The sequence below is a fragment of the Tachysurus fulvidraco genome, chromosome 23 (genome assembly GCF_022655615.1).
Source record: "Tachysurus fulvidraco isolate hzauxx_2018 chromosome 23, HZAU_PFXX_2.0, whole genome shotgun sequence".
In the NCBI taxonomy this organism is placed as follows: Eukaryota; Metazoa; Chordata; class Actinopteri; order Siluriformes; family Bagridae; genus Tachysurus; species Tachysurus fulvidraco.
The window spans coordinates 5,552,295-5,575,776 of NC_062540.1; the positions used below are offsets into that span (position 1 = coordinate 5,552,295).

The window sequence follows — 23,482 nt, forward strand, 5'->3', positions numbered from 1 at the left end:
TTATCTTCTAACTTATCTGGGTGTATTTTTAAAACTCCTTGCCTCAGTGATGGCTTGTTCTTGTTTTTGCCTGCGGCTGAGCACATGAATAAGAGCGTAAAGGGAAAAAAAAGGCAAAATAAGACATTGACATTACGCTGCCTCAACATGCTAGATACACACGACGAATGGGCGGCCGGCAGATTTTTATCAACACAGTGTTTTAAATAGATCCGCTAATGTTTTACAGAGACACATAAACACAGGAGTATTGTACTGGCAGTGACCATTACACTCCAAACAGAACTGGAGAATATCAATGGAGGAAAAAAAAACATGTCAGAAATCATCTGTGTTTTCATAAATTGGGCTGCAGGTAAGACGTTGATTTATTTGCTTTATTTATACCCGTCAACATCGATTCTATCGAATGCAGGTCTCTCTTGCCCCTAAATGCCATGGAGTAGTGGTGAAGGTGTTTGATTACTGATTGGAAGGTACTGAGTTTGAATCCCATGGCCACCGAGCTACTACTCCTGGGGCCCTGAGCAAGGCCCTTAACACTCGATTGTTCATTAAATTCATTGACTCCATTTAAATGCTTGTTACTATCCTAATGATATGCTATATAACTATGTAACTGTTGGGACCTGGTGTGCATTTTATTTCTTATCATGGATGGTTCATTAAACCCTATTTAATTCAGAACTCATCCAACCATCCCCATCACGTCCTTGTAATCATACTTTACACCACCAAACAAATATTTTTTTATAATACATGAAAATCATACATGGAAAAAAGTGAATGTAGTGAAGCAACTGTGTAAAAATAATGTTAAAATAAATGAATAAAATGAATGAAAAATAAAATAAAAACACAAACAAACTACTAAGAAGCACCGCTTTTGTCCTGCACTGTCTTGTCTGTCTTGTTTGTCTTGTCCTACACTGTTTGCACCAGGTTGCACAGTTGCACTTTATGTGGCTAAGACTACTTACATGTCCTTAGCCCTGTCATTGTTTTATGTAGCACCTTGATCATGAAGAAACGTTGTGTCACTTCGCTATGTACTGCAACAGATATATTTGGTTGAAATGACAATAAAAAAAGCTTCTTGAGAAATGCTTCTTTTTTCTTCTTTTATTTTCTTTGGGAATAAAATAGGAAAAGTCTAATCAATGTCTAAATCTATCTGTACAGTGATACAATTAACCTTGGCATAAAAAGCTTTTTATTTTGTTCAAATAGATCCAACTCTGTTACTAAAAGACATTTAATACCTCGTGTTGTAAGAGAAACGAGTCTAAAGACTTGTCAGGAAGTATCTAAGCAATCCTTATTGCTAATGTGGGCTAATTTACAGACATGATATTTGTCAAATACTTTAGTAAACGTAGCGTGCTCTGTGTGTAACCCCATGTCTGTCACTTTCATAGTGTTTATATAATGTGACTTGTACTATAATTGCTTTAAGGTCTCGCTGAATTTTGCCAAACTAGCTGCGTCCAGCTCATTTCTTACGTGGTACATTCGATACACAGTGGTATCCGGTAAGAATATTCGATCTGATTAGCATGCAGTTGGATGTAGCCAAGTTTGAAACTCACTACGCATAACTATCATTCAGTCAGAACTCAAGTATAAATTTCTAGCATGTCGTTGTTGATTAGAAGGAAGAGGTTAAGGGTGAAATGTTGTGTAGCTAACGGCACAGCCTGCTGTGTGTATTCAGCTCTCATTTTTGTGACTTGTTCCATGTTCACATTCTCAGCATGTAGCTGGGAACGGATATCGCACAGATATGGGGAAGAAACAAAGTCGCTTTGCACGGAGAAGAAGCAATGACAATATGTTCAAATATAAATCAGATTTTACCCATTTCCTGTTCCACCCAGGTTGATTGTTCTCTCTCTCTCTCTCTCTCTCTCTCTCTCTCTCTCTCTCTCTCTCTCTCTCTCTCTCTCACACACACACACACACACACACACACACACACACACACTTTTGTTCACCACCTCTCATGACACACATTGATTATTTTTTATTTTCTCAAACCTTCCAAAAGGCTAAAGTAAATTAAAAGAAATGCCTCTTACTCTCTTTTATATATTTGTATATATTTTATATAAAATGGTGTTTTTCCGATATTCACTACAAGTAGACACTCTCTGCATCATTCCCACCATCTGCACTGTTATCTCCTGTTTGTTAGACCGTTTAAATTTAGTGAGCTCTATACCATGCTATCTAAATGCTCATGCTATCTTATACAATCTCAGACAGTCCTCCTCATGCAGCGCTTGACCTACTGATTAATCATTTCTTAAACCTGCACCCTGAAAAACAGAAAGCCCTTGAATTGTGCATTGAAAATGAATATTAGTCTTCATCTGTAATGTTTTTCACTATCTATCTTCTATCCTCTTAATACAATACACTGAGAAGCTAATGGAAAGCATGTGCTGTTGTGCCCTGCTCTGAGGAATCATAACATCCAGTTTAGGCCAATATTAATTGCTACCACATTACACATGAGATCATGATACCATTTCAGGATTTAATCATGTGAAAATAAGGAACACACCACAAGGCTAGCTCTCTTGTCTCTTCTACCATCACAGAGACTCATTCACATACGTTCCACTCATACCTTGCACATAGACGGAGCTTTCTTTCACTTACACTTTTCCACATTCTGCAGACAAATAAAGATCTTTGTCAGCATCCTGAATGTTCGGTGATGTCAGCTCTTGCCCCAAAATGCTCGATGATGTCAGCTCTTGCCCCAAAATGCATGTAACCACAAGTACACGGCTGAATGAAGTGCACATAAATTCTTCCATGTGGCTTGAATAAAGAAACATCTTTAATCGTATAGGAATACTGGTTTGACAAATATCCTCGTGCAGATACAATTTAAATAAATAAACAAACAAAAAACTGTAAATAATAACAATAATAATAATAATAATAATATTAATAATAATAAAAATAATATGTATTTTTATTTAATATTTTTTATTTTAAGTTATTCAAATAATAATAATAACTATAATGATTATTTTGTTATTATTATTATTATTATTATTATTATTATTATTATTATTATTTGAAGAACTTTATGTTATTATGCTTTTTTTAGGTAAAAATGAGATGCTTCAAGGTCATGAGTCTCACAAATAGATCATTTACAAATTTTAAGTTTGAGGTCACAATTTAAATGTTAAAAAAAAACACCATGGTTGTATGATTTGATCACTATAATAACAATAATCAAGCTTCGGCCTCGGTCCATGTTAAATAAATAAATGTTATATTAAATGTCTCCTTCCGGAGATCTTCGGCATACCAACGATTACACGGTTCTTTAATCCACCATACAAACCTCTGTACAAATGTGTTGCTATAGAAACAATAACATATTAGCAAGAGCATTTTGCAATTAACCTGTAACATGCTTCTGACCAATCAGCTTTGAGTATTCAAAAAAGTGCTGTGGTAAAACTTTATATAAGTATAATGAATTAGTAAATAAGATTAGACTGCAACATTGAGAACATTTCACTTGACCTACTAGAGTAGGAGTATTTGGTTTTAGTCATTGGGTATAGACATAATAAAAAAAAGTAAAAAAAAACAAAAAACAAAACATTAGTATAAAACTTTACTGACAAGTTTAGTGGTTTCCAGAATTGTTCCAAAAAAGTGTTTTCGCAACAAGTAATCTATTGTTTTTTCTTTGTTTTTTTTGGTTTTTTTTGTGTGTGTTTTATTGATTCCTAACCTGTTTTTATTACGTGACTTACATCCGTCACTTGATGTGTATTCTTGTGTCACATGAACCTGCACACAGAAATCAATCTGTTTTATGATGCAGGATGAAAATGTGGTGCTGTGGCCTGTTTTGCATTGCCAACATAATGCAGTCTCATTATTTATGTCAGATTTGCTTGATTAGCCGTTTATATCTGTTTAGGTCTGTGTGCGTGATTGTGTTTGGTTTTACTCTCTGTGCAATGTGATACAGGCACAAGGACTATTAATCAAATATATGTTTTTTCCCCCATTCTCTCTCTCTCTCTCTCTCTCTCTCTCTCTCTCTCTCTCTCTCTCTCTCTCTCTCTGTCTCTCTCCTTTTTCCCATGACTGTTCTTCTTGACCCCTTTTTTTTTATTTTAATAAAATTTCTCAAACTATCCCTTTTGACAGCTCAGATTTTTGTTTGTCTCCTCTTTCTCGTGCAACCAATCCTGGTAATCGATGCCTTCATAGCTGTTTATTTCAAGACTGAAGTATGTTTGGTGATAGAAATAACTATAATATCAAACCAGTCTCATGGATGCATGCAGTGGGCTTGTTTGGTGAATAAGACATGGTGTACATTTATTACAGAAACTGGCCTGTTGAACTGGCCTGTGTTAATGGTTGCTGTTTCTATATGCACCACAATGGCTTTCTTATCGGTGTGGACCGGGTTGGATTATCGAGCCGGGAACTAACCTAGCCATTGAGGGGGTAATTCTCAGTGCTGGTCTTAAGCCTGGATAGGGATAAAATGGGAGGGTCGTAATAGGATGGGAATAAGGTGCAAAACCTGCGCAAATTCAAATATGCGGATAAGATCAGTTCACTGTTGTAACCCTGAACATGAAGCAGTCGAAGGACAACAATGACTGCAAGGCAGTTAGGTGTTTATGTAATAAGTCTGTCCGTGTTTTTGCCCTGTTTCTGTCTTCTGTCTAGTCCTGCTGTTAATTGTTGGCCCCGCCCACTTATTTGTTACCATGGACACTACTTGCACTCAATCTCTTCCCCAGGTGTTTTGTCTTTGTCTCTGATTGTCTCTGCTTTGTGATTGGTTCCTGTTTACTACATTTACTCTGTTTCTTAGCTTCCCTGGTGTTGGTTGTTGTTGGTGTTTGGTGTATTATGTTGTCTGTTCCTGTTCCGCTTAGTGGTCCATCCTGTTTTGCCTGCTTACCTGTTGTTTTGCTTACCTGTTGTTTGTTTCTTGTTTTTGTTATTAAATCGTAAACTGCATTTGGATCCTCATTCGCCTATGCTACTCCTCGTGACAGATTAAATCCACCGTGCTATTGAATTCTAAATTTTGATTGATTTTTATTGATGTAAACATTATTGATTGATTTCTAACAGTAGCTCAGACATTAACGGCGTGTGATTGTTATAGTACGATATCTTACCAGTTCTGTAGTAAGAACCCAATAACAGGGTCTTTTTTATAGTGAACGCTCAACATACACTTACAAAAACCTTTTTTTTTTTAACCAAGCCAAATCTATAATCGATGTATGGTAAAGCTTTGATTTTCGTAAGGAGTCTCCAGTGTCAGGACTTTGTCCTTGTGGTTTCTGGTTAACTTCTATTGAAATTTGAGAATCTTCTAGTTGAGTTTCTTCATGTTTTTGAGGCAGCAAGTGAACTTTCGTTTCTAAGTTTAACCATCTTGAAATGTTTTACCATGTATACATATGAACAGTTATATCAAATCAGCCATTTGCAGATTGATCTGATAGAATTTTCTTATATAAATGAAAATCATTAGAACTCTAGATATCAGCCGCTTCTTGTGATTTATGCTGATGCTGTGCTCAGCGACACTGTGTTTTTATGATATAGAGAGAATAGACTACTTTACATATATAACATAAAGTGGAAGAAGGAGCCTAAGATTTAAAGCAGGAACTTTTATTTTATATGCACTATTAAAAGTGTAATAATTAGGGCTGGTAAGCGATTAAAATTTTTAATCTAATTAATTACATGATGTGGTGATTAATTAATCTAATTAATCGCATTTAATTGCACATAAATGTTAGTTGAGAATTTCCCCCAAAATGTCATTTAAAATGATTGTGTTTGAGGAAGATTGAACCAATATAACAAAAAGCAGTTTTTTATTTAACACAATCACTTAGGCTACAATGGCCGTAACATCGCAATTCGAAAAGCATCCATTGACCCCTTGTCTTCCACAATATTAACAGTTAAATCTTTTTCTCATAATTAATTAATCTAATTAACAAGTTAAATTACGAGCCCTAGTAATAATAGATACGGGTGCTTGAAAGACTTTAAGTGTTCCTAATGAGGTTATTGAGGTGTAGAAATGTTTTGTGAATCTTCTGGTACAAGTGCTGATAGTTCTAAAGTTTCTTCTGGATAGAGAACAGAGAATATGCTGAACCATTCCTGGCTACTGCTTGTAGGGCTTTGCTGTCTTTAAGGTTTTTCTAGTGTTTACAGTATCCTCACGAATGCAAACATTGGAATAGTCCGATGTTGCTTTCTGACTTTTAGCCTAGAACCACAATACTTTTGTATTTGCTTTTGTTTTAATGAACCAAGAATGTAATCATCTTTAGAAAACTAGCACCATGTGGCTTTGACCATTCTTGCATCGTCTATGCGAAGTCCAGTCACAACGTCTGTTATGCTCTCATGTATTGCTAGTATACAATCATGTATTTTCCCCACAGTGGAAATGCTGATTGGTGGATTGGTGACTCAAAATTGTGAATGAATGTGTGAATGCGTTTGATGCCCTGTGATAGGCTGGCGTACCACCCAAAGTGTTTTCCCCTTCACTTTGGATCCATGACCATGAAGATAAATAAAGAATGTCTTTTTTTTAGCCTTATTTTACAGTTCATATATGATATTCCTCAAGCCTCAATCAAAATTTAATTACTTCCTTTGTTTAATTATTACTTATTAGTACTATTAGTACTATTCTATATAATGGGTTAATTTTTTTAATCATTCAGGATAACCTTTTTTTTTCCAAATCCACTGGGATTTGATTTCCAAAATTAGTGACATTTGAGATGGACTTTTGAAATGAAGCCCAGCCTGCAATATTTTTCTGTGTCTTTCCTGGCAAACTAAAGCAAGTGACTTTATAAAGAATTGTCAAGAGCATACTGCAAGTGTGCTTTGGGTCGATCAGCATCCCAACTACCAAATACAGTGTAGAAAAGGACCACTAGTGGAACCTTCGTTTTCCCCCATGGAATCCAGCTGTCAGATTTATTTCTGGACACTGATGAGACCATCTGGAAAATGTGCCTCGGTGGGATAAATTAACTAAAGGCTCAATATCTCTATAGTAAAAGGATATATGAATATGGGCCTCTTGAATATAGGAATTATGTCCTAGAGGTATCTGTCATCATGAAGAGAGGACAATGTGTCCTATGTGTTAGACCTCCCCAGAAGACATGTTTCACGGGAGGTTACTTGTGTCACTTCCTGTGGCTAATTATATATTTTGCTTGTCCGGCATAACACACCATTATGCTCTTGATCTAGAACAGAAATAAAGATACCACAGCGGTTCTGAGCCAAATTTACATCTCCTCACAACCTCTTTTTCTCCTTCAGACCTACAAAATTCTTCCCTGAAAAAAAAAAGCGATTTTGTTATGTCACAGGACAAAATAAACCCTCAAATCAGATGGAATTCAGGTCAAGTCAAAGTGAGTCATGCAAATCAACAAAAACACTGCATAATTAGCCTTACTGGTTCATTGATTCTTCCTCTTTTTGCAGAGCAATGTATGTGAATCACACCTGATGTGGAATAAAAGAATAAGACAGTGTAAACTCAACACATCACACACAAACCTTTCTTCTCTCATCTGGTTTAAACTGAGAAGATGTTTAACCTTACACCCAACACCCAGCCTGGCCATTATATGCCAGAGAGTTATGTCATAATACACCTGTATTAACTATCTCCTCCCAGAGTACCAGAGAGGGGAGGGAAGAGAAAGAGAGAGAGAGAGAGAGAGAGAGTGTGAGTGAGAGAGAGAGAGAGAGAGCAAGAGAGAGAGAGAGAGACAGAGAGAGTGTGAAAGAGCAGCCTGAGCTCAAACTCTGCTGTATCTGTGCAGTAGCACCCATTACGAATGGGATATACTATAAGGACTTGTCCAAGCACTACTCAAGAGTGCCGAGATCATTTAAAGGATATCTTGCTTGATATCATCCGTGATGGCAACTTGAAGGGTTAAATCAAAACATGACGCATGGGGTTTGCTTGTTCACGTAAGGCTGCTGAAATAACACACCTCCGTTCACCAATCCTGTGGAAATCACGTGTACTGTATAAGGTTGGACGGGTAGAGAGAGGGAGTAAAAGTGCTGGACCTGGTAACTATAAACAAACTGGGACAGGACAACCACAAACAGTAAGTTCCTTCTATATAGATTCTTCTATAGGATAATTGACAGTATGTGGGAAAACTAGTTCTTAATTTCACTTAAAAATGTCAATACTCTAGTTTAGTAATCAGGTGAGTAAATGAATGATTGATAGGTGACAGATAGGTGTGTGTGTGTTTATATATTGCTGTAGGAGTTAGGCTAACTCAAATGCATACATGGAGAAATGTTTAAAGACTACTTAGAGAAGTAACAATGAGTGTAGCTTCAAAGTTTTTTTTCTTGAAAGACAATCCTTTGCTTACATCAAAATCACTGAGTATATGGCGGCTAAATTCTATAAGACTAAGCAGTAAAAAACAGATAGCAGACACTTAACACACAGGTTCGGTTTAGCACTAAATGAATAAAAAATAACTCAGAACACAAAGAATTTTAAAATATATTCGTGTCATCGTACATGTATTATCTCACTGTTAACCTTTCTCAGACGAACATACTTTGTATACCAGCCTTGTAATCATATACACTCCATTATCATGTGAGCAGCCGGTTTTGATCAGATTTGAGACACGGCTCGCACGCAGACCAGAGATGACAGCAGCTTGTCAGGAAGAATATCATTCCTAACGATCATATCACAGTGACCATAGACGTGTCTTAAGGCTGATCAGCTTTTTGTTGGTGTCAATGTGCTAATGTATTTATCTGTTCCACATCACGGCTAACAAAAATTAGGCCAGTTATTACAGGAAGTGAAAAGTGGAAAAAGGGTCAGGCTAAAAGAAGCTTAGAGGCATCACAATAGGGACTCTTTCTACCTGCAAGTTACCTGCATGTGATATTTTTTGTAAATAATTTAGCAGTGAATCTTTAACTTGTTTGTCTGAGCAAGTTAAATTATTTGAGTCAGCTATTTTTAAATAAATATATATATTTTTAATATATATATATTTTTTTTAAATAATTTTAAAAAAAAATTATCTGGCTAAACCTCTCTTAATTATTTGAGTCAGCTATTCTTAAATATATATATAGATTTTTTTTAATAATTTGCATTTTTATGAAATATATATCTGGCTATACTTCTCTTTCTGTCAGATTTTTCATTGTTCACTGTTTTCATAGCCCTATACTTGAACCTGCCATGACTTGCAAAAATACACTACAATACAAAACTGTGTTCATTGTCTTTAAATGCCCCACTAGATCACATGACGACTAAAAAAATGTAAGGTAAAAGAAGTAAACCATGTGTTTATTGCACCAGTGGACACTGAGAAGTGTACAAGACAACACAATGTATAAATGAGTATTAGTAGTATAGAATAACAGAACAATGTCTGAAAAGTAAGCAAAAAAAAAAAGGAAGAGAAAGGACGGATATTTGTCTAGCCCTGTCTTGCCCATGTGTACACAGTTAGCGTTAATGGCTTGTGTTAATGCTGAGCAGTCGAGTGTTAAGTCATCAGTCTTGCAGCGCTCGGACATGTTATTTATAGCAGATGGGTTATTATCTTCAGACCGCTATCCAATAAATCTGACTGCAGAAATAGGAAATATTATAAAGCACAATATTGTAATCACAGTATATCAGCGTGTGTAAATGTGTGTGTCCTGTGATGGACTGGTGTCCTGTCTGGGGTGCATTTATGGTATATGCTCCAGACTCAGCGTGACCCTAACTGGGATAAATCCCTTGCTACTGTAAGTTTCAAGAAATTAATGAATGAATCATAGATTTCTTCACAATTAAATGAACTATTATTTTTGCACATAATTCTTCTCTTTTTTGGTTAATAATAAACGATGCAAGATGTTAAGTCACAAACAGAAGGTAATGATTTATAATTTATCACACTAGCGTCATTAAGAACTCATTTGTACTGTCAGCCAATCAGCTCATTAGCAATCGGCTTATTTGCGATTTACAGAGTTCTATTCAAATATTCGATCTCAATATCGTTATCAAGATTCAAATATAATTTGCGGGAAAGTGATACTTATATTTCTTTCATAGTATGGTTACACCCAATTCAACCCCATATTTCCCACACTGCCCTGTGACACCTTATCAGTCTCTTTATCAGTGCGGTACGTAAAAGCGTATAGAAAAACCCAGATGCAACGTTTGTGTATACACTACTGTACATTGTAATTTGCTCATATCTGATAAACGTCAGCTCAACTTGAGCAAAATCTGAAGTGTGAGATCCTACACAAAGCCATACTGAGGTAAAAGACAGATGGAGGAGCTCTTTCCTTCATAGATCACTCCAATCTAAGTCAGCAAACACAGAATACGATTCAGATTGAGAAATCAGGCAGCAGACAGAAGTTCTTAGCAAACGTCCTTGAGGAGAACCGTGAGACAGTGCAGCTGCAAACGTCCAACAGCTTTCTTCTGTACAGTTAATAAAACACTTCTCATTTGTTATATTCAGACAGTGCTTTGGGTTATGAACTTAGACATTGTTTACCATTGACTAGACATATGGCTTTACAAAGGGGTAAAAGATGCAGCTGTGACCAAAATTTTGTGAACCCATTGGAAATTCTCCATTCCTGACTGAAGTTACGTTATTAAATAAGGTCTTAATAAACAGCACATACACCCTTTTTTTGGACAAATGGTTTAAGTCAGCTGGTGGATTGCGGTCTGGTGGTGGACCAACAAAATCTTTTCACGGATCGAACCAAGAATCTGTCCCGGTTATGAAAAAATGAAATCGCAATAGTTTATTGGTTTCGTTTAAGTTCAATACAATTTTACTTGTATATCACTTTCATCAATGGACATTGTCTCAAAGCAGCTTTAGAGAAATAGAAAAATTGCAAATAAAAATGACAAAAGTTTTAAATGAAATTTATATTTGAAAGAAAATGATCAGCACTGAAAATGATGTTTAATGACTATATTGCCTTTATATACGTGAAGCAAAAGCATAACTAAACAAATTGATGTTTATGTATTGCCAAGAACTACTAGTTACTGGGCAAGAACTAAACGGGAACCGTCATGGGCATTCAGCCATTTTATTAGCTTATATGTCCTTCTACAAGCAAGGAATTGTATGCAGCTGGAGGTTTTAGTCGAATACATGGTGATTTAAGGTTTGAAACTGCTTTTTGGAAGGAAATTTATCTGACCTAAGAAGAAGTGTCGAGTACCGTCTTTAAAGATTGTGTTGATGGATTCATGCAGTTGATCTCAAATTCTTCAGCAGACCAGCTGACATTTTTCAAATCATTCAAATCATGAGATTTTCTGATCACCACAGCTGCAAAAAGTGATTCTTTAACTGGAAGTATTTTTCCATTCCACTATACTTTATAAACTCTAAAGACTATTGAATAAATCCCAGAGCATCAGCAGCCTGCCTGACAACAACAACTAGAGTCTTACTAAAGCAGGGCTCTCAAGTTTTGAAGACAGGCAAGTGTGAAACCTGCCCCCCCAAAAGTATTTGTTTAATTTCTATTTATTAATTATTTATTATTTATTAGTGTGTGTGTGTTTGTGTGTGTGTGTGTGTGTGTGTGTGTGTGTGTGTGTGTGTGTGTGTGTGTGTGTGTGTGTGTGAGAGAGAGAGAGAGAGAGAGAGAGAGAGAGAGAGAGAGAGAGAGAGAGAGAGAGAGAGAGAGAGATTATGGCTGGTGTTGTTTATTGTAAGTGTTTGTTGCCTTTTTGGACTCCTTTATCATTTATAAAGTCCAGCCATTTTTAGGGTCATGATTGAGGACAATGTCCCATCCAGAGACAAGCTGTTCGTGTTGAGGTTTTGTTCAAAATGACCATCAAAAATACCCTCTCTAATGAATATGTTTTTTTTTCATTGGTTGTTGCATTAAATCTTACCCATATACAATAGTTCTATTTTCTGATTGGCTATTGTGTAGCCTCTTGTTTTGATTGGCTGATAAGTGTCAGGCTTGACTAAGAGCTCCAGGGGAGACGCACAGATACATTTAGGGCGCTGCGGCATATTAAATATATAAATAGTCAAAACGTTTTTCTGCGTGAGAAATACGATGTGTGGTGGGAGAGTGTGAGATAAGACCGAAATGCGTGACTGTCACTCTCAATGTGTGACACTTGACAGCCCTGCTAAAGTTCACTAAAGTTAGCTAGCTAAAATGTAGCTGCATGAGATTAAGCATTGTGCTGCTGCCACATGATTGGCTGATTTGATTTGAGGCGTGGCTGTTGACTATATCATTTGTATAATTTGACTATAACTTATATAACTTATACTAAATTCAGGTATTACTTACATGAAATACGTATTTCATTATTTATTAGATATGTGCCTAAGCAATTTGCAATGTTTATATCCACAGAAAACAAATTTATGAAGCATTCTACGGTCCATTCAGAAATTCTTGCTTTTTTCCTGCTTATTTTTAAATTTGCAACACAACTTGTAGGGTTTTTTTTTAATGTCTTTCTCTATTATTATTTTTTTTTTTTTTCAGAAACATTTGCCACTCGTGAACTGATGAAGGCTTTGGTTCAATGCGTGTTGTGATGATATCACATGACACATCAGTATAAATATGCAAAAAATGTGCAGCCATTAAAGAAAAAAATCCTCTGAGTATCGTAGTTCATTTTTGTAACTTGCAAAATCTCAAGATCCCAGAGGGATTGATTTAAAACTGATCTGAAACTTAAAGCTTGGTATTTGTCCTGGAAACATTTGATCTATGTGAGTGAAATTGTTTATTTCAGTTGTAATGATGTGAAGGATGGACTTCTTCTGTCCTCTGTTAGTTAGCCATGATACAGTACGTGTGCAGTGGGAAAAAATGGGGCCGCTTTAGGTGTCTTATGGAAATCTCCCTTCCAGAATGCTGGGCAGGTTTGTGATTTGTGTGAAAAGTGTGTGAATGTGTAAGTGCATGGTTCTCATGCATCCCATCAGGGGTGTATTCTCCCACCAGACACACTGCAACCCAGAACAGAATAAAGCCTTCACCAATGTTGAATGATAAAGATGAACCTTTTCAGAGATACGACTTGTTCATATCATGTATAGCATGACCTTTAGTTATTATTAGGAATATGGCTATTGTGCTGATAATATGTTTATAGTACATTGGTGAAAAAAGTATACTTTTAGTATGTGAGGATATATGTGTACATGAGTGCTCTATGGTATAGGAATGGCTACACTGTAAACAATGTCCCTGATAATGAAAAGTGAGGTCTCTTCTAATCAAAAAAGCATTTTCAGGCTTGTTGAAGCTTATAATACTTACAAAAGACCTGATTTCACAGACATCAATGTCACAGAAGTTTCCTGTATGCCTTCTGGGTTTTAGCGCTTCTTCTTTTACCCACACTTCCTGTGCACGCCCATTATTTTCTGTCTGCATCTCATTAACTTTCATCAGTCCTTAAACTTATCCTACAATGTTTGTCTTGTGTTTGAATTCTAGTCTGTTTTTCCTGTGCATTTCTTCATTTGATCTTTTTTTAATCCTAGGCTTATCCCCATACTTATATACTTCCTTCAGTCTTTGAGCTTTAATCTCCTTTCATTTCAGGTTTATTTTGTAGGCTCTTCTTTCTTGAACCTCATCAGTCTCTTGGGGATTGCCTTTGGCCTAACTCAAATCATAATGCAAAGTGGATCAAATATGATAAAGATTCTCCTCATATATGGTATACAGTATATACTACATTTATAGCATTTGGCAGACACTCTCCAGCGTGACTTTACCTCGTTTTATACTACTGAGCAATTGACGGTTAAGGACCTTGCTCAAGGGGCATGCAGTGTCAGTTTGGTGGACACAGGAATTTGAACTCACCAGCTTCCAATCAGTAGTCCAAAACCTTAATCACTAGGCTACCACATCCCCCACGTCAATCATGATATCATGAGATTCAAAATGAAAGACCTTCATCACCACGGGAGGGTTGTAAAATCCCTGTCAGCAGTCGACACATCATTAGCTCTAATATGTTGCCCAATATCATGTTTTGAGTGTCTGGAAAACGAAATGACTAAAAACTGAGCTAATGGAATAACATAGAACAAGCTAGCTAGCTAAAAATGACTAAGAAAAAAGCAAGGAGAACATCCAAACATCTTTGGTGTAAAATCTATCTATAATTTGATTTATATGATGGCTGTATGTCAAACTTTATTTAGCTCTGTTTCCTTAATCCTGTCTGAAAAGATTCCACCGATGGTGCGTGCAATGGAAATTACAGCATCAAGGTGAAACGCATCATGTTTAAACATACGTATCAAATGAAACCTATTGTCTTGAAAAAGTCAATATTTCCTCTTTTAGTCTACAAAGCAAGAATGAACAAGGAACTAAGACACAAAATCTGTTTGCCCCGAGCGCTCGGGCTACCATTTTATCCATCGCCCTTCTTCCTGTCATAGAAACCTAGCAAAGAAATGTAACACCTTCCTAGAAACAGACATGTTACCAACATCAGCTAAGGTTGCAGAATGTCCGTAAGTCTACATTTAAAAAAAAGGATTCATGTGAAGTTACTACAAAGGAAATAAAAATAGAAAATCTATACACTTTTTTATTTTCTACCAACGTTAATAGTTGAATAAGATCACCACAACCTCAACCTCAACCCCAACCTCACCCAGGGAAGCATTGACTTCTATAGTAGAGGTCACAATATAGCACAAAAGTCAGGCTGCAGTCTGTAATGTACAACAAAAGAAGTCGTCATGCGACATCTGAAACTGAAGAGTAGTAATAAACACCAGAGTGGCACAAGCACAAGAAGTTTTTTAATTTTGAATCTATATTTCAGAACAGCCAAGTGAGAGTCCTTTCTTCAATCTCATTGACGCACTGTGGCGTGATCTGAAGCAGGCCATTCAAGCAAGACATCCTAAAATTATAGACAAACTGAAACAGATTTGTATAAAGAAACAAGCCAAAATACCTCCTAATTGCGGCACAGGAATGATCAGCAGCTTCAGCAAACATTTCGTTGAGTTTCCTGCCAGTAAACGAAGTTCCACAAGTAGCTAATACGAGTTCGTATACTCCTTCGCTCAATGGGCTCAATTGTTTTAAAACACTTCTTCGGTATACATCAAAACATGAATATGCTTGTGTTCAATAAGGCTGTCTTTATTTATCATGGTCTAGATGAAAATCATATCATATTTTCCAAGCAGGAATCTAGATAAGTCTGTGCAATCGTTTAAACACAGTTAATATAATAAATGCATGGGTGGAGGGTTAAATATTTGCTGAGGCTTTACAAGGGAATATAAAGAGAAGGTTTGTGTCTGTTTAAGCCTTTGTGAGAACTCAAATCAGTCCTCAGGGGAGCAATTTTGTCCTGCATATTAGATGTAATGGCAGATTTGTGAATCTTTTACAGATGGTACCATTTTGGGAAAGAGGCCCTCAAAGAGAAACACAGAGAGAGAGAGAAAGAGAGAGAGAGAGAGAGAGAGAGAGAGAGAGAGAGAGAGAGAGAGAGAGAGAGAGAGAGATAACGAGAGAAATAACGAAAGAGAGAGTGATAGGTTCTCTAAGGACATGTGTGAAATGTACTCTTTTTTATGTTACAAGAAGCTCATGCACACTCTAGGTTAGTTTAGGAAGCCATTTTATTACCCCATGCCAAAAAGTGTGAAAGTTTGTTTCTGCTACAGACATGGAGAGTGATGCAGAGGAAGCTGGTTGGCATGGTCCTGATCGCACAATGCCTGCATGGAACACCTCTTCAGTTACCTCCCGCGAAAACATGGGGCTGAACGGTTCGTATGGTGGCGGATCGTATTTCTGGCTGCTTCAAAACAGCTCAGCAGGGACCACTAATGCACCTCGTGCAGCCAGGGTGCGGGATATGGCACTGGCGCAGGCGGAGATTGGCATCCTGAGCCTAATCCTGGCGCTCACCACACTGAGCAACAGCTTTGTGCTGTGGGTTCTGCTGCGGAGGCGCAAGCACAGCGCTCCCATGCACCTTTTTATGGTTAACCTCTGTGTGGCTGACTTGGTGGTGGCCTTTTTTCAGGTGCGCATTTCTTTACAAACAATCTTATTACAGGCTGAAAAGTAAATTACAATCCTGATGAGTAAATTTTGAGTAAATGATTAGTAGCATCTATCAGGACTCTGTGTGTACCTTTTTGGCATATTTGATTCGGAAAAGTTTTTCAGCACATTTCTAAATATCATGATTCTCATTTACTTCCAACTAATCAGTTGAAATTGTGGCCTGCACAATAGATTTGATGCTCATTCAGAGTAGCTAATGAGAATAATCAAGACAAGCAGGTCGATTAATTTAAACCGTCAGTTTAAAAACATCAGCTCAGTAAAGTGAGTCATAAGTCTTTGTTTGTTCTTGTGTTCAATACACCATCAAGTAGGATTGCCACCAAACCACAATATTAGTTTTAAACCACAGCTTTCTTTCATTTACTGGAGATATTCTTAGAATAGTTAGCTAAATTTTGGAGAGTAGAATAATAATAGGGAATAAAACACAATGGTATGTGCTATTGTTATAAGGAAATAATCAACAGCTGGGTAATGCGATGCCAGTACCATCAGGAAATGAATTATATTTCTATAACAGCATGCCACAAAATGATTTACTTTTTCATTTATAAATGGATCATCCACCATTTTATTATTAAGGTATATAAAAAAAAGATTAAAGAACTAATGTATACCATGAAACATCTAACAACTAATGTTCTTCACAACACTCCAGGTTCTCCCTCAGCTAGTGTGGGACATTACGGAGAAGTTCCAGGGTCCTGACGTGTTGTGCCGCTCAGTCAAATACATGCAGATCGTTGGCATGTTTGCTTCCTCTTACATGATTGTTGCTATGACAGTGGACCGCCATTACGCCATATGCTGCCCCCTCCAGGCCTACAGGCTAGGGGCAATCTCACGCTGGAACACACCCATCATGGTGGCCTGGGGTCTGTCTCTAGTGCTTAGTGTACCACAGGTATGACAGCAAACTCTACTCAGGATTTCATTCATAATTGACTTCAATAATAGAAAAATATGTCTGCTTATGTATTAATTCTTGTTTCCAGGGTGGGCTTTAAGAATTTGTAGTTTTCCATAGTATTTCTGTTTTCCAAAACACCCCAAAAATTATGAATTTATTTCTAAATTCAAAGTAAATGCTTACACGAATCCCATTTCTGCTGTCTAAGATGCTCCAAGTGCTTGTTCATAAGCATCTAAAAATTGAAGGCGTTATCTTCAACCACTTCATTTACATTTACTGCGCTTTGCTGAAGCCCTTATCTAGATCGACGTAGATTAGAGCTTTAAAGTCTCTATCGATGAATACATTAACATTTGTTCACTAGGCTACAGATTTAGGACACCATCAATCTTAAGTCTTTTTTAATGTACAAAATAAAACAGGGTAAATAAGAGCTAGTTTAAGTGTTTGAGGAAAAGGTAGGTCTTCACCCATCGTTTGAAGATAGCCAGTGCTGTTTGGACATTTAGAGGAAGTTCATTCCACCACCTCAGTGCCAGAACAGAAAAGAGTCTTGATGTATACCTTCCTTTTATCCTAGGAAATGATAGGACCAGTTGAGTAAAATTGTAAGGTTCTCCAACAGAGGGAAAAACACACCTACTGTACATCTCAAACTGAAAGCCACAATGTCCTGACTTATTTTATATCAGACTCGCTGACGATAATTAATTTGTAAATTAATTTGTTTATACTGGTTGAAAATGTCCACCATTCCGCTGGTGGAATAGAAGCCCAGGGTACTGATAGAAAGGGTTAAATGACATATTCTCCGATAGCAATTACAAAAAAAGTTAAAAAAAAAAGTAGCTCAAACAGCCCACAATGATGTATCAGTAAATCTTTTTCTAAATGGTTTTGTACTTAATATATAGTACAATTTTGGCCTCCAACACCCCTTGTTTTTCCCTAGGTGTTCATTTTCTCCAAGTATGAAATAAATCCAGGGGAATTTGAGTGTTGGGGACAATTTGTTAAGCCATGGGGTCTGAAAGCCTATGTAACATGGATGACTCTGGCTGTGTTCATCCTTCCTGCCTTCATCATTACGGTGTGCCAGGTAATGCAAATCTTCTCGAATCTTCTATAATATTGCTTGAAGATAAACATTGATTATTTGACTTAGAATATATTAGGCAGTGTTAAACGATTGCGGGGGGCATGGTGGCTTAGTGGTTAGCACGTTCGCCTCACACCTCCAGGGTTTGGGGGTTCGATACCCACCTCCGCCTTGTGTGTGTGGAGTTTGCATGTTCTCCCTGTGCTTTGGGGTTTCCTCCGGGTACTCCGGTTTCCTCCCCCGGTCCAAAGACATGCATGGTAGGTTGATTGGCATCTCCGGAAAATTGTTCGTAGTGTGTGAATGTGTGAGTGAATGAGAGCGTGTGTTTGCCCAGCGATGGGATGGCATTCCGTCCAGGGTGTATCCTGCCTTGATGCCCGATGTCGCCTGAGATAGGCACAGGCTCCCCGTGACCCGAGGTAGTTCGGATAAGCGGTAGAAAATGAATTGCTTTACAGAAAGCGAAATTAAAGTCAATGCTACAGGATTTGACAGGAAGTGTCCCAAATCAAATAATGCATACTAAAGTATGATCATGAAACCAATAAAAAAAAGTAGAGTGGTACTGTATTGTGAGGCTAAAATGTGCTCCAGTTATTGTCAGTATTTTAGCATTGGGAGAATAAAGATGTATAACATATTGATGTGAATTTCAGTATCAAATAATGTGCTCCGGCTTTTAGTGGATGTTATTTTAGGATAACATTATACACACAATATATAGTTCATTTGTTAATGTAACACAGTACACAATAGACTGGATTGATTACAGTAGACAGTCCACATACAGGGATATTTTATTCAGGTGAAAGGAGATCGGTGAACCCTGGGGAAAGCCAAGGACATGGGAGAACATGCAAGACTCCACATAATGTATAGAAATATCAACAAATGCAAAATGATACGGAAAAGGAGACTAAGCAGGATATCGTTTCCCTGCTTCCAAGAAATCCCTGAAGGATTAAACCTGTAAAACAGACAGCCAAAAAGATTAGTTGACAGAGAAATGTAGACAGCGGTAACAGAAATACATACAGCACCAAATAGAAGGATTTAACCTGATAGAACAGAAAGTCATATCATTTTGGTAACTGACACAACTGCATTCCTCCCAGGTCCGAATTTTCAGGGAGATTCGTGACATCTACCTGAGGTCAGAGCGAGTGGTGTCATCTGACTCGAAAAAAAATCTAGTCATCTTCCGCATGCCCAGTCTGCGAAATCAGAGCGACAAAACCAGAGAAAGGGAGAGAGGAAGAGGATCCACCTTGAGAGAATCCCGTAGAGGATTTCATCGACGAAACAAAAGTGACTCGTCCCAGTCGTACTACAATGCCCGCAACTCCCAGCATGCACCTCAGCCAGACTGCTGTGACTGTCCCTTTCAGGGTGAAAATGAGATACAATACAGCACTCAATCCCCTGATGTACTACCTTACACACATTCTCCTTTAACTCAGAGCAACTCAGAAGCTCATTTGAGCTCTAGACATCTTTCTGAAGACGCTGATGATTTTTATCGGACTTCCGTTGATTACACTGAGCCCTGTGTTAATTTATTTGAGGCCCCTTTGGAGATTTGCAGTTCAGTCCCTACTGTCCAGGTTTCATCGTCCGTTTCACGCCCCGTGACTCCTCCACCACCGGGTGTATCCAGAGCGATGACCAAAACACTGAGGATGACCCTGGTCATAGTGCTGGTTTATACCATGTGCTGGTCACCCTACTTCACAGTGCAGCTCTGGGCTGCTTGGGACCCAAGCCCACCAGATAATGGTAAGTTGACTGATTGACAAAACCCATCATTGTCCCACATAACTACTGTATAACTACATTTAACTACATATAACATGGACGTAACTGTTTTTTTGTTTGTTTGTTTGTTTTTTTAATATTGCAAGCAGGTGTAGTTTCTAAAATTTTGACATTCTTGCTATGTATTCAATCTGTCTGATTTTCTTATTTCAGGCTAATCTTTACATTTTTCCAGGGAAGACGTTAATAGAGTTTGAGATAGTTTTATTACCATCTATATCTTTTCTAGCTACATGCAGTACAAGATCAGAAATAGACAGAGCGTATAAAACGTAAGATAGAAGACAGTAAGCTAAATACAATGCTGTGAAATTTAGACTCCAAAATTACAATACAACACAATGGCAGTATGAAACTGTACAGTACATACAATAAACATTAAAGCTAGCAGCATGGATGCAACTGTGCAAATGAAACATCTGAGAAACAGAGTGTTGTGTGTACAGTGTGTGTTCAGTGCCCATTGTGCTGTTCCTGTATGACAGGTAATACTGGTAGATGTGGTCAGTGCATTATAATAATCCTGACTGTAGACCTTTTCTGTTGTCTTGCAGATTTTCCATCTCTTTCCACACATACCGGCACCAATTAAGAGCCGGTTTTATTTGGTTGTTTATGAATATGTGGTTTCAGGGACAGATTAGTAAATAATGGGTTTCTGGGCAGAAACCTAATCAGGTCCTTACTCACCACCGCCCTACGCATGACCCACAGCATGAAACTCTGAGTGCCCCTGCCTCTCATCCCAACAGATGCAAAATAAAACACTACATTAATATTCATAATTAAGATTTGCGTAGAATATAAAACAACTTAACTTAGGTGGCTGGCTTTGTTTTTGCGTTCAACCTTGCCAGCTCACGTACTGTCCATCTTATTTTGGAGTCTGACCCAAAATCTGACCCATTAGACCAGATATTTTCCATGCTTAACAGAAAAAAAGGCTGGTGTAGATGCAGGTATTTATTCCAAACAAACTACAGCTGATGGTCTATTGAAAGACAAGATCAACTGATGAAACTGGTGGAAACTGGTGGCTTTGGAGATTGGACAAATCTTGTATCAAAACCAGTGCTTTTGCAGATAAGATTAGACACCCATGAGTCACAGACTTAAAACGTGTTTTAGCTCAAGTTAAAACCAGACCACATGGAAATCGATGGAATTAGTCGATAAACATTCATTCGTGTTCTATGTAATGTGCTGTGTAGTGAAATGACCAATAATTCAAAATCTATGCTTGTTGAGGGCCCCCTAGAGGCCAGGGCTAGTGAGGCCAAAAGCATACACAAACACATTATTTAATTATCAAATAAACTCTAATCTAATCTCTAATCGATCTTCATCAATACTACCTACTGTCATACTAAATTCACTAGGCTACAGATACATGAGATACATGATAGAGATACAGATAGATACATGAGATTTCTCATGTTTTATGTATGATGTATTATGCAACTGTATGGTATCATGGTTTTCACTATGCTTATAGTTAATGAATGTAAGTGGTTTAAGAATGAATGAGAGACAGCGCATTTATTATTATTTACAATTCCTGCAAGAATAAAAAAAAATGGCTTTATGAAGATAATTAGCTGTTATACATTTATGCAGATGTACCATTTTACTGATTTGTTACTTGTATGTTTTTTCTTATTCTAGTGCCTGATTTGAAACATGGTACATTCTTACCAGTATATCTTTACAATGTTTATTGTGTCCAATCAGGGGAATTGTTCACCAAGAATTAAGACGCTAAAAAAAAAATGGCTGTACTCGTATCAGTTGTACCAGTGAACTATTTGGTGAATAGGTAATAAATTCTGATGCAGCATACATCGTACATTCATACAGTCTTTAATCTTTCTTTATCTCTCTCTCTCACTCTCTCAGGGGTGGCCTTTACTATCCTGATGCTGCTGGCCAGCTTGAACTCCTGCACAAATCCCTGGATCTACACAGCCTTCTCCAGCAGTGTCTCTCATGAACTTGTCTCCCTTTTGCGTTGCCGGCCTCGAATCACCCGCAGGGGCTCCGTACCTGAAGACTCCAGTGCCATCCACACGACCAGCACCACCAAGGACTAACCATCCTGAGCCACTTAACACACGAGCAGATCTTCGATGTATTCATGCCAAGAAGCATAGAAGAAGAATCATTGAGAGATTGATTGTTGGGAGATGTTTGACTTACCGTAGCTGAAGCTACCTGAGCGATTGGAAGGAGCACATTGTGGATTATGTACTACACTGATCAAGAGAACAAGGTCATGATGTGAAGATGTTGTATCATGCCTACAGAAATATACTTGAGACACTTGAGAGATTTCAATCTAAACTTATGAAGACCAAATGCTTAAACCTTTAAAACTAAACTAAGTGAATTAGAAGCTGTAGATATGAGACATTTTATTGAATCCAAGAACTCTTGAACCAAGAGAATGTGAAGCCTGCTTAAGACTTATCGATGAAAATGGAAGAAACCTGACCTCAGCCTACACCCCAGACATTCCCTAGCATCATTTATCACTCCATTTTTTATTCCTTATCTGTGTTTCTGTTACAAAATCTCACATTTGAAGATGATGGAAAGCATCAGTGAGAAGAATGAGTCATTCATGGAAACTCTATAAAAAGACATCTTCTAAAGTGGTGCTGATGAGTGACGCACAAATGTGAAAAACATGGAATGAATGGACAGAACATGAAGTGGAGAGAAAAAAAGGAAACATGAACATCTCTCATATGTACACATACTGAAGACATCAGGGATAATGAAGTTTTAATCAATTAAATCATTTTACTCAAAGCTAATTTTAATAACATGGTACATTGGTACATGGAGTATTACACAGGATCTACAGCTTGACTGTTTGATGACATCATATTCTCACTATAATATTATGACATTGAATCTTCTACAATAAATATTTATGGACCAGGCAGCCTTCATAAACATAATTGATATTAAGATAAGTTTTAAACAAATAATGTAATAACAATGCCAGGGCAAAAAAAGTGCCTTTCAGAGATTCCTCCTTCTCTTGCAGTCATGTTCTTCAGTTTATTCTGTAAAAGCACAAATCTCCTCTTTGAGGCCTATAAACTGCATGTTAGACATGAGAAATTTCCCCACTTATAATGTGTGAATGGATTTCCTGAGCATAGATGGATTTTTTTTATTGATATTGTAATTTATTAAAGTGCAATAATTGTATGTAAACATGTCATGTTGTTTTAATCTATAAAACATATTTTCCCAAAACTCGCTTACAACAGACTATTTATATAACATTTCTGTTGAAGAAAAAGACATGTGCATGAGAGGATATTAGACCTCCGAAGTCTTATCAGATGCGATACACCGTATACAAGTACTGGCCACTTTATTATACATCTGTTCATTCATGCTGT

The 23,482-nt window shown here is 37.3% G+C and overlaps 1 protein-coding gene across 1 annotated transcript; it reads left to right on the forward strand.

The window, feature by feature from the left end:
- Positions 1-7,823: 7,823 nt before the first annotated feature.
- avpr2aa (arginine vasopressin receptor 2a, duplicate a) lies at positions 7,824-23,285 on the forward strand. The gene is made up of 6 exons (XM_027145269.2): positions 7,824-8,195; positions 15,825-16,189; positions 16,895-17,140; positions 18,102-18,248; positions 19,367-20,027; positions 21,963-23,285. Exons 2-6 carry the CDS (start codon positions 15,827-15,829, stop codon positions 22,154-22,156), a joined length of 1,611 nt encoding a protein of 536 aa, XP_027001070.2. The 5' UTR covers positions 7,824-8,195; positions 15,825-15,826; the 3' UTR covers positions 22,157-23,285.
- Positions 23,286-23,482: the final 197 nt, after the last annotated feature.

What these genes read in the sequence shown, in the direction of transcription:
- avpr2aa (XM_027145269.2), top strand. Translation starts at nt 15,827, where the DNA reads ATGGAGAGTGATGCAGAGGAAGCTGGTTGGCATGGTCCTGATCGCACA. An exon ending in TGGTGGTGGCCTTTTTTCAG is followed by an intron (nt 16,190 to 16,894) that starts GTGCGCATTTCT and finishes ACAACACTCCAG; the next exon opens with GTTCTCCCTCAGCTAGTGTG. An exon ending in TAGTGCTTAGTGTACCACAG is followed by an intron (nt 17,141 to 18,101) that starts GTATGACAGCAA and finishes GTTTTTCCCTAG; the next exon opens with GTGTTCATTTTCTCCAAGTA.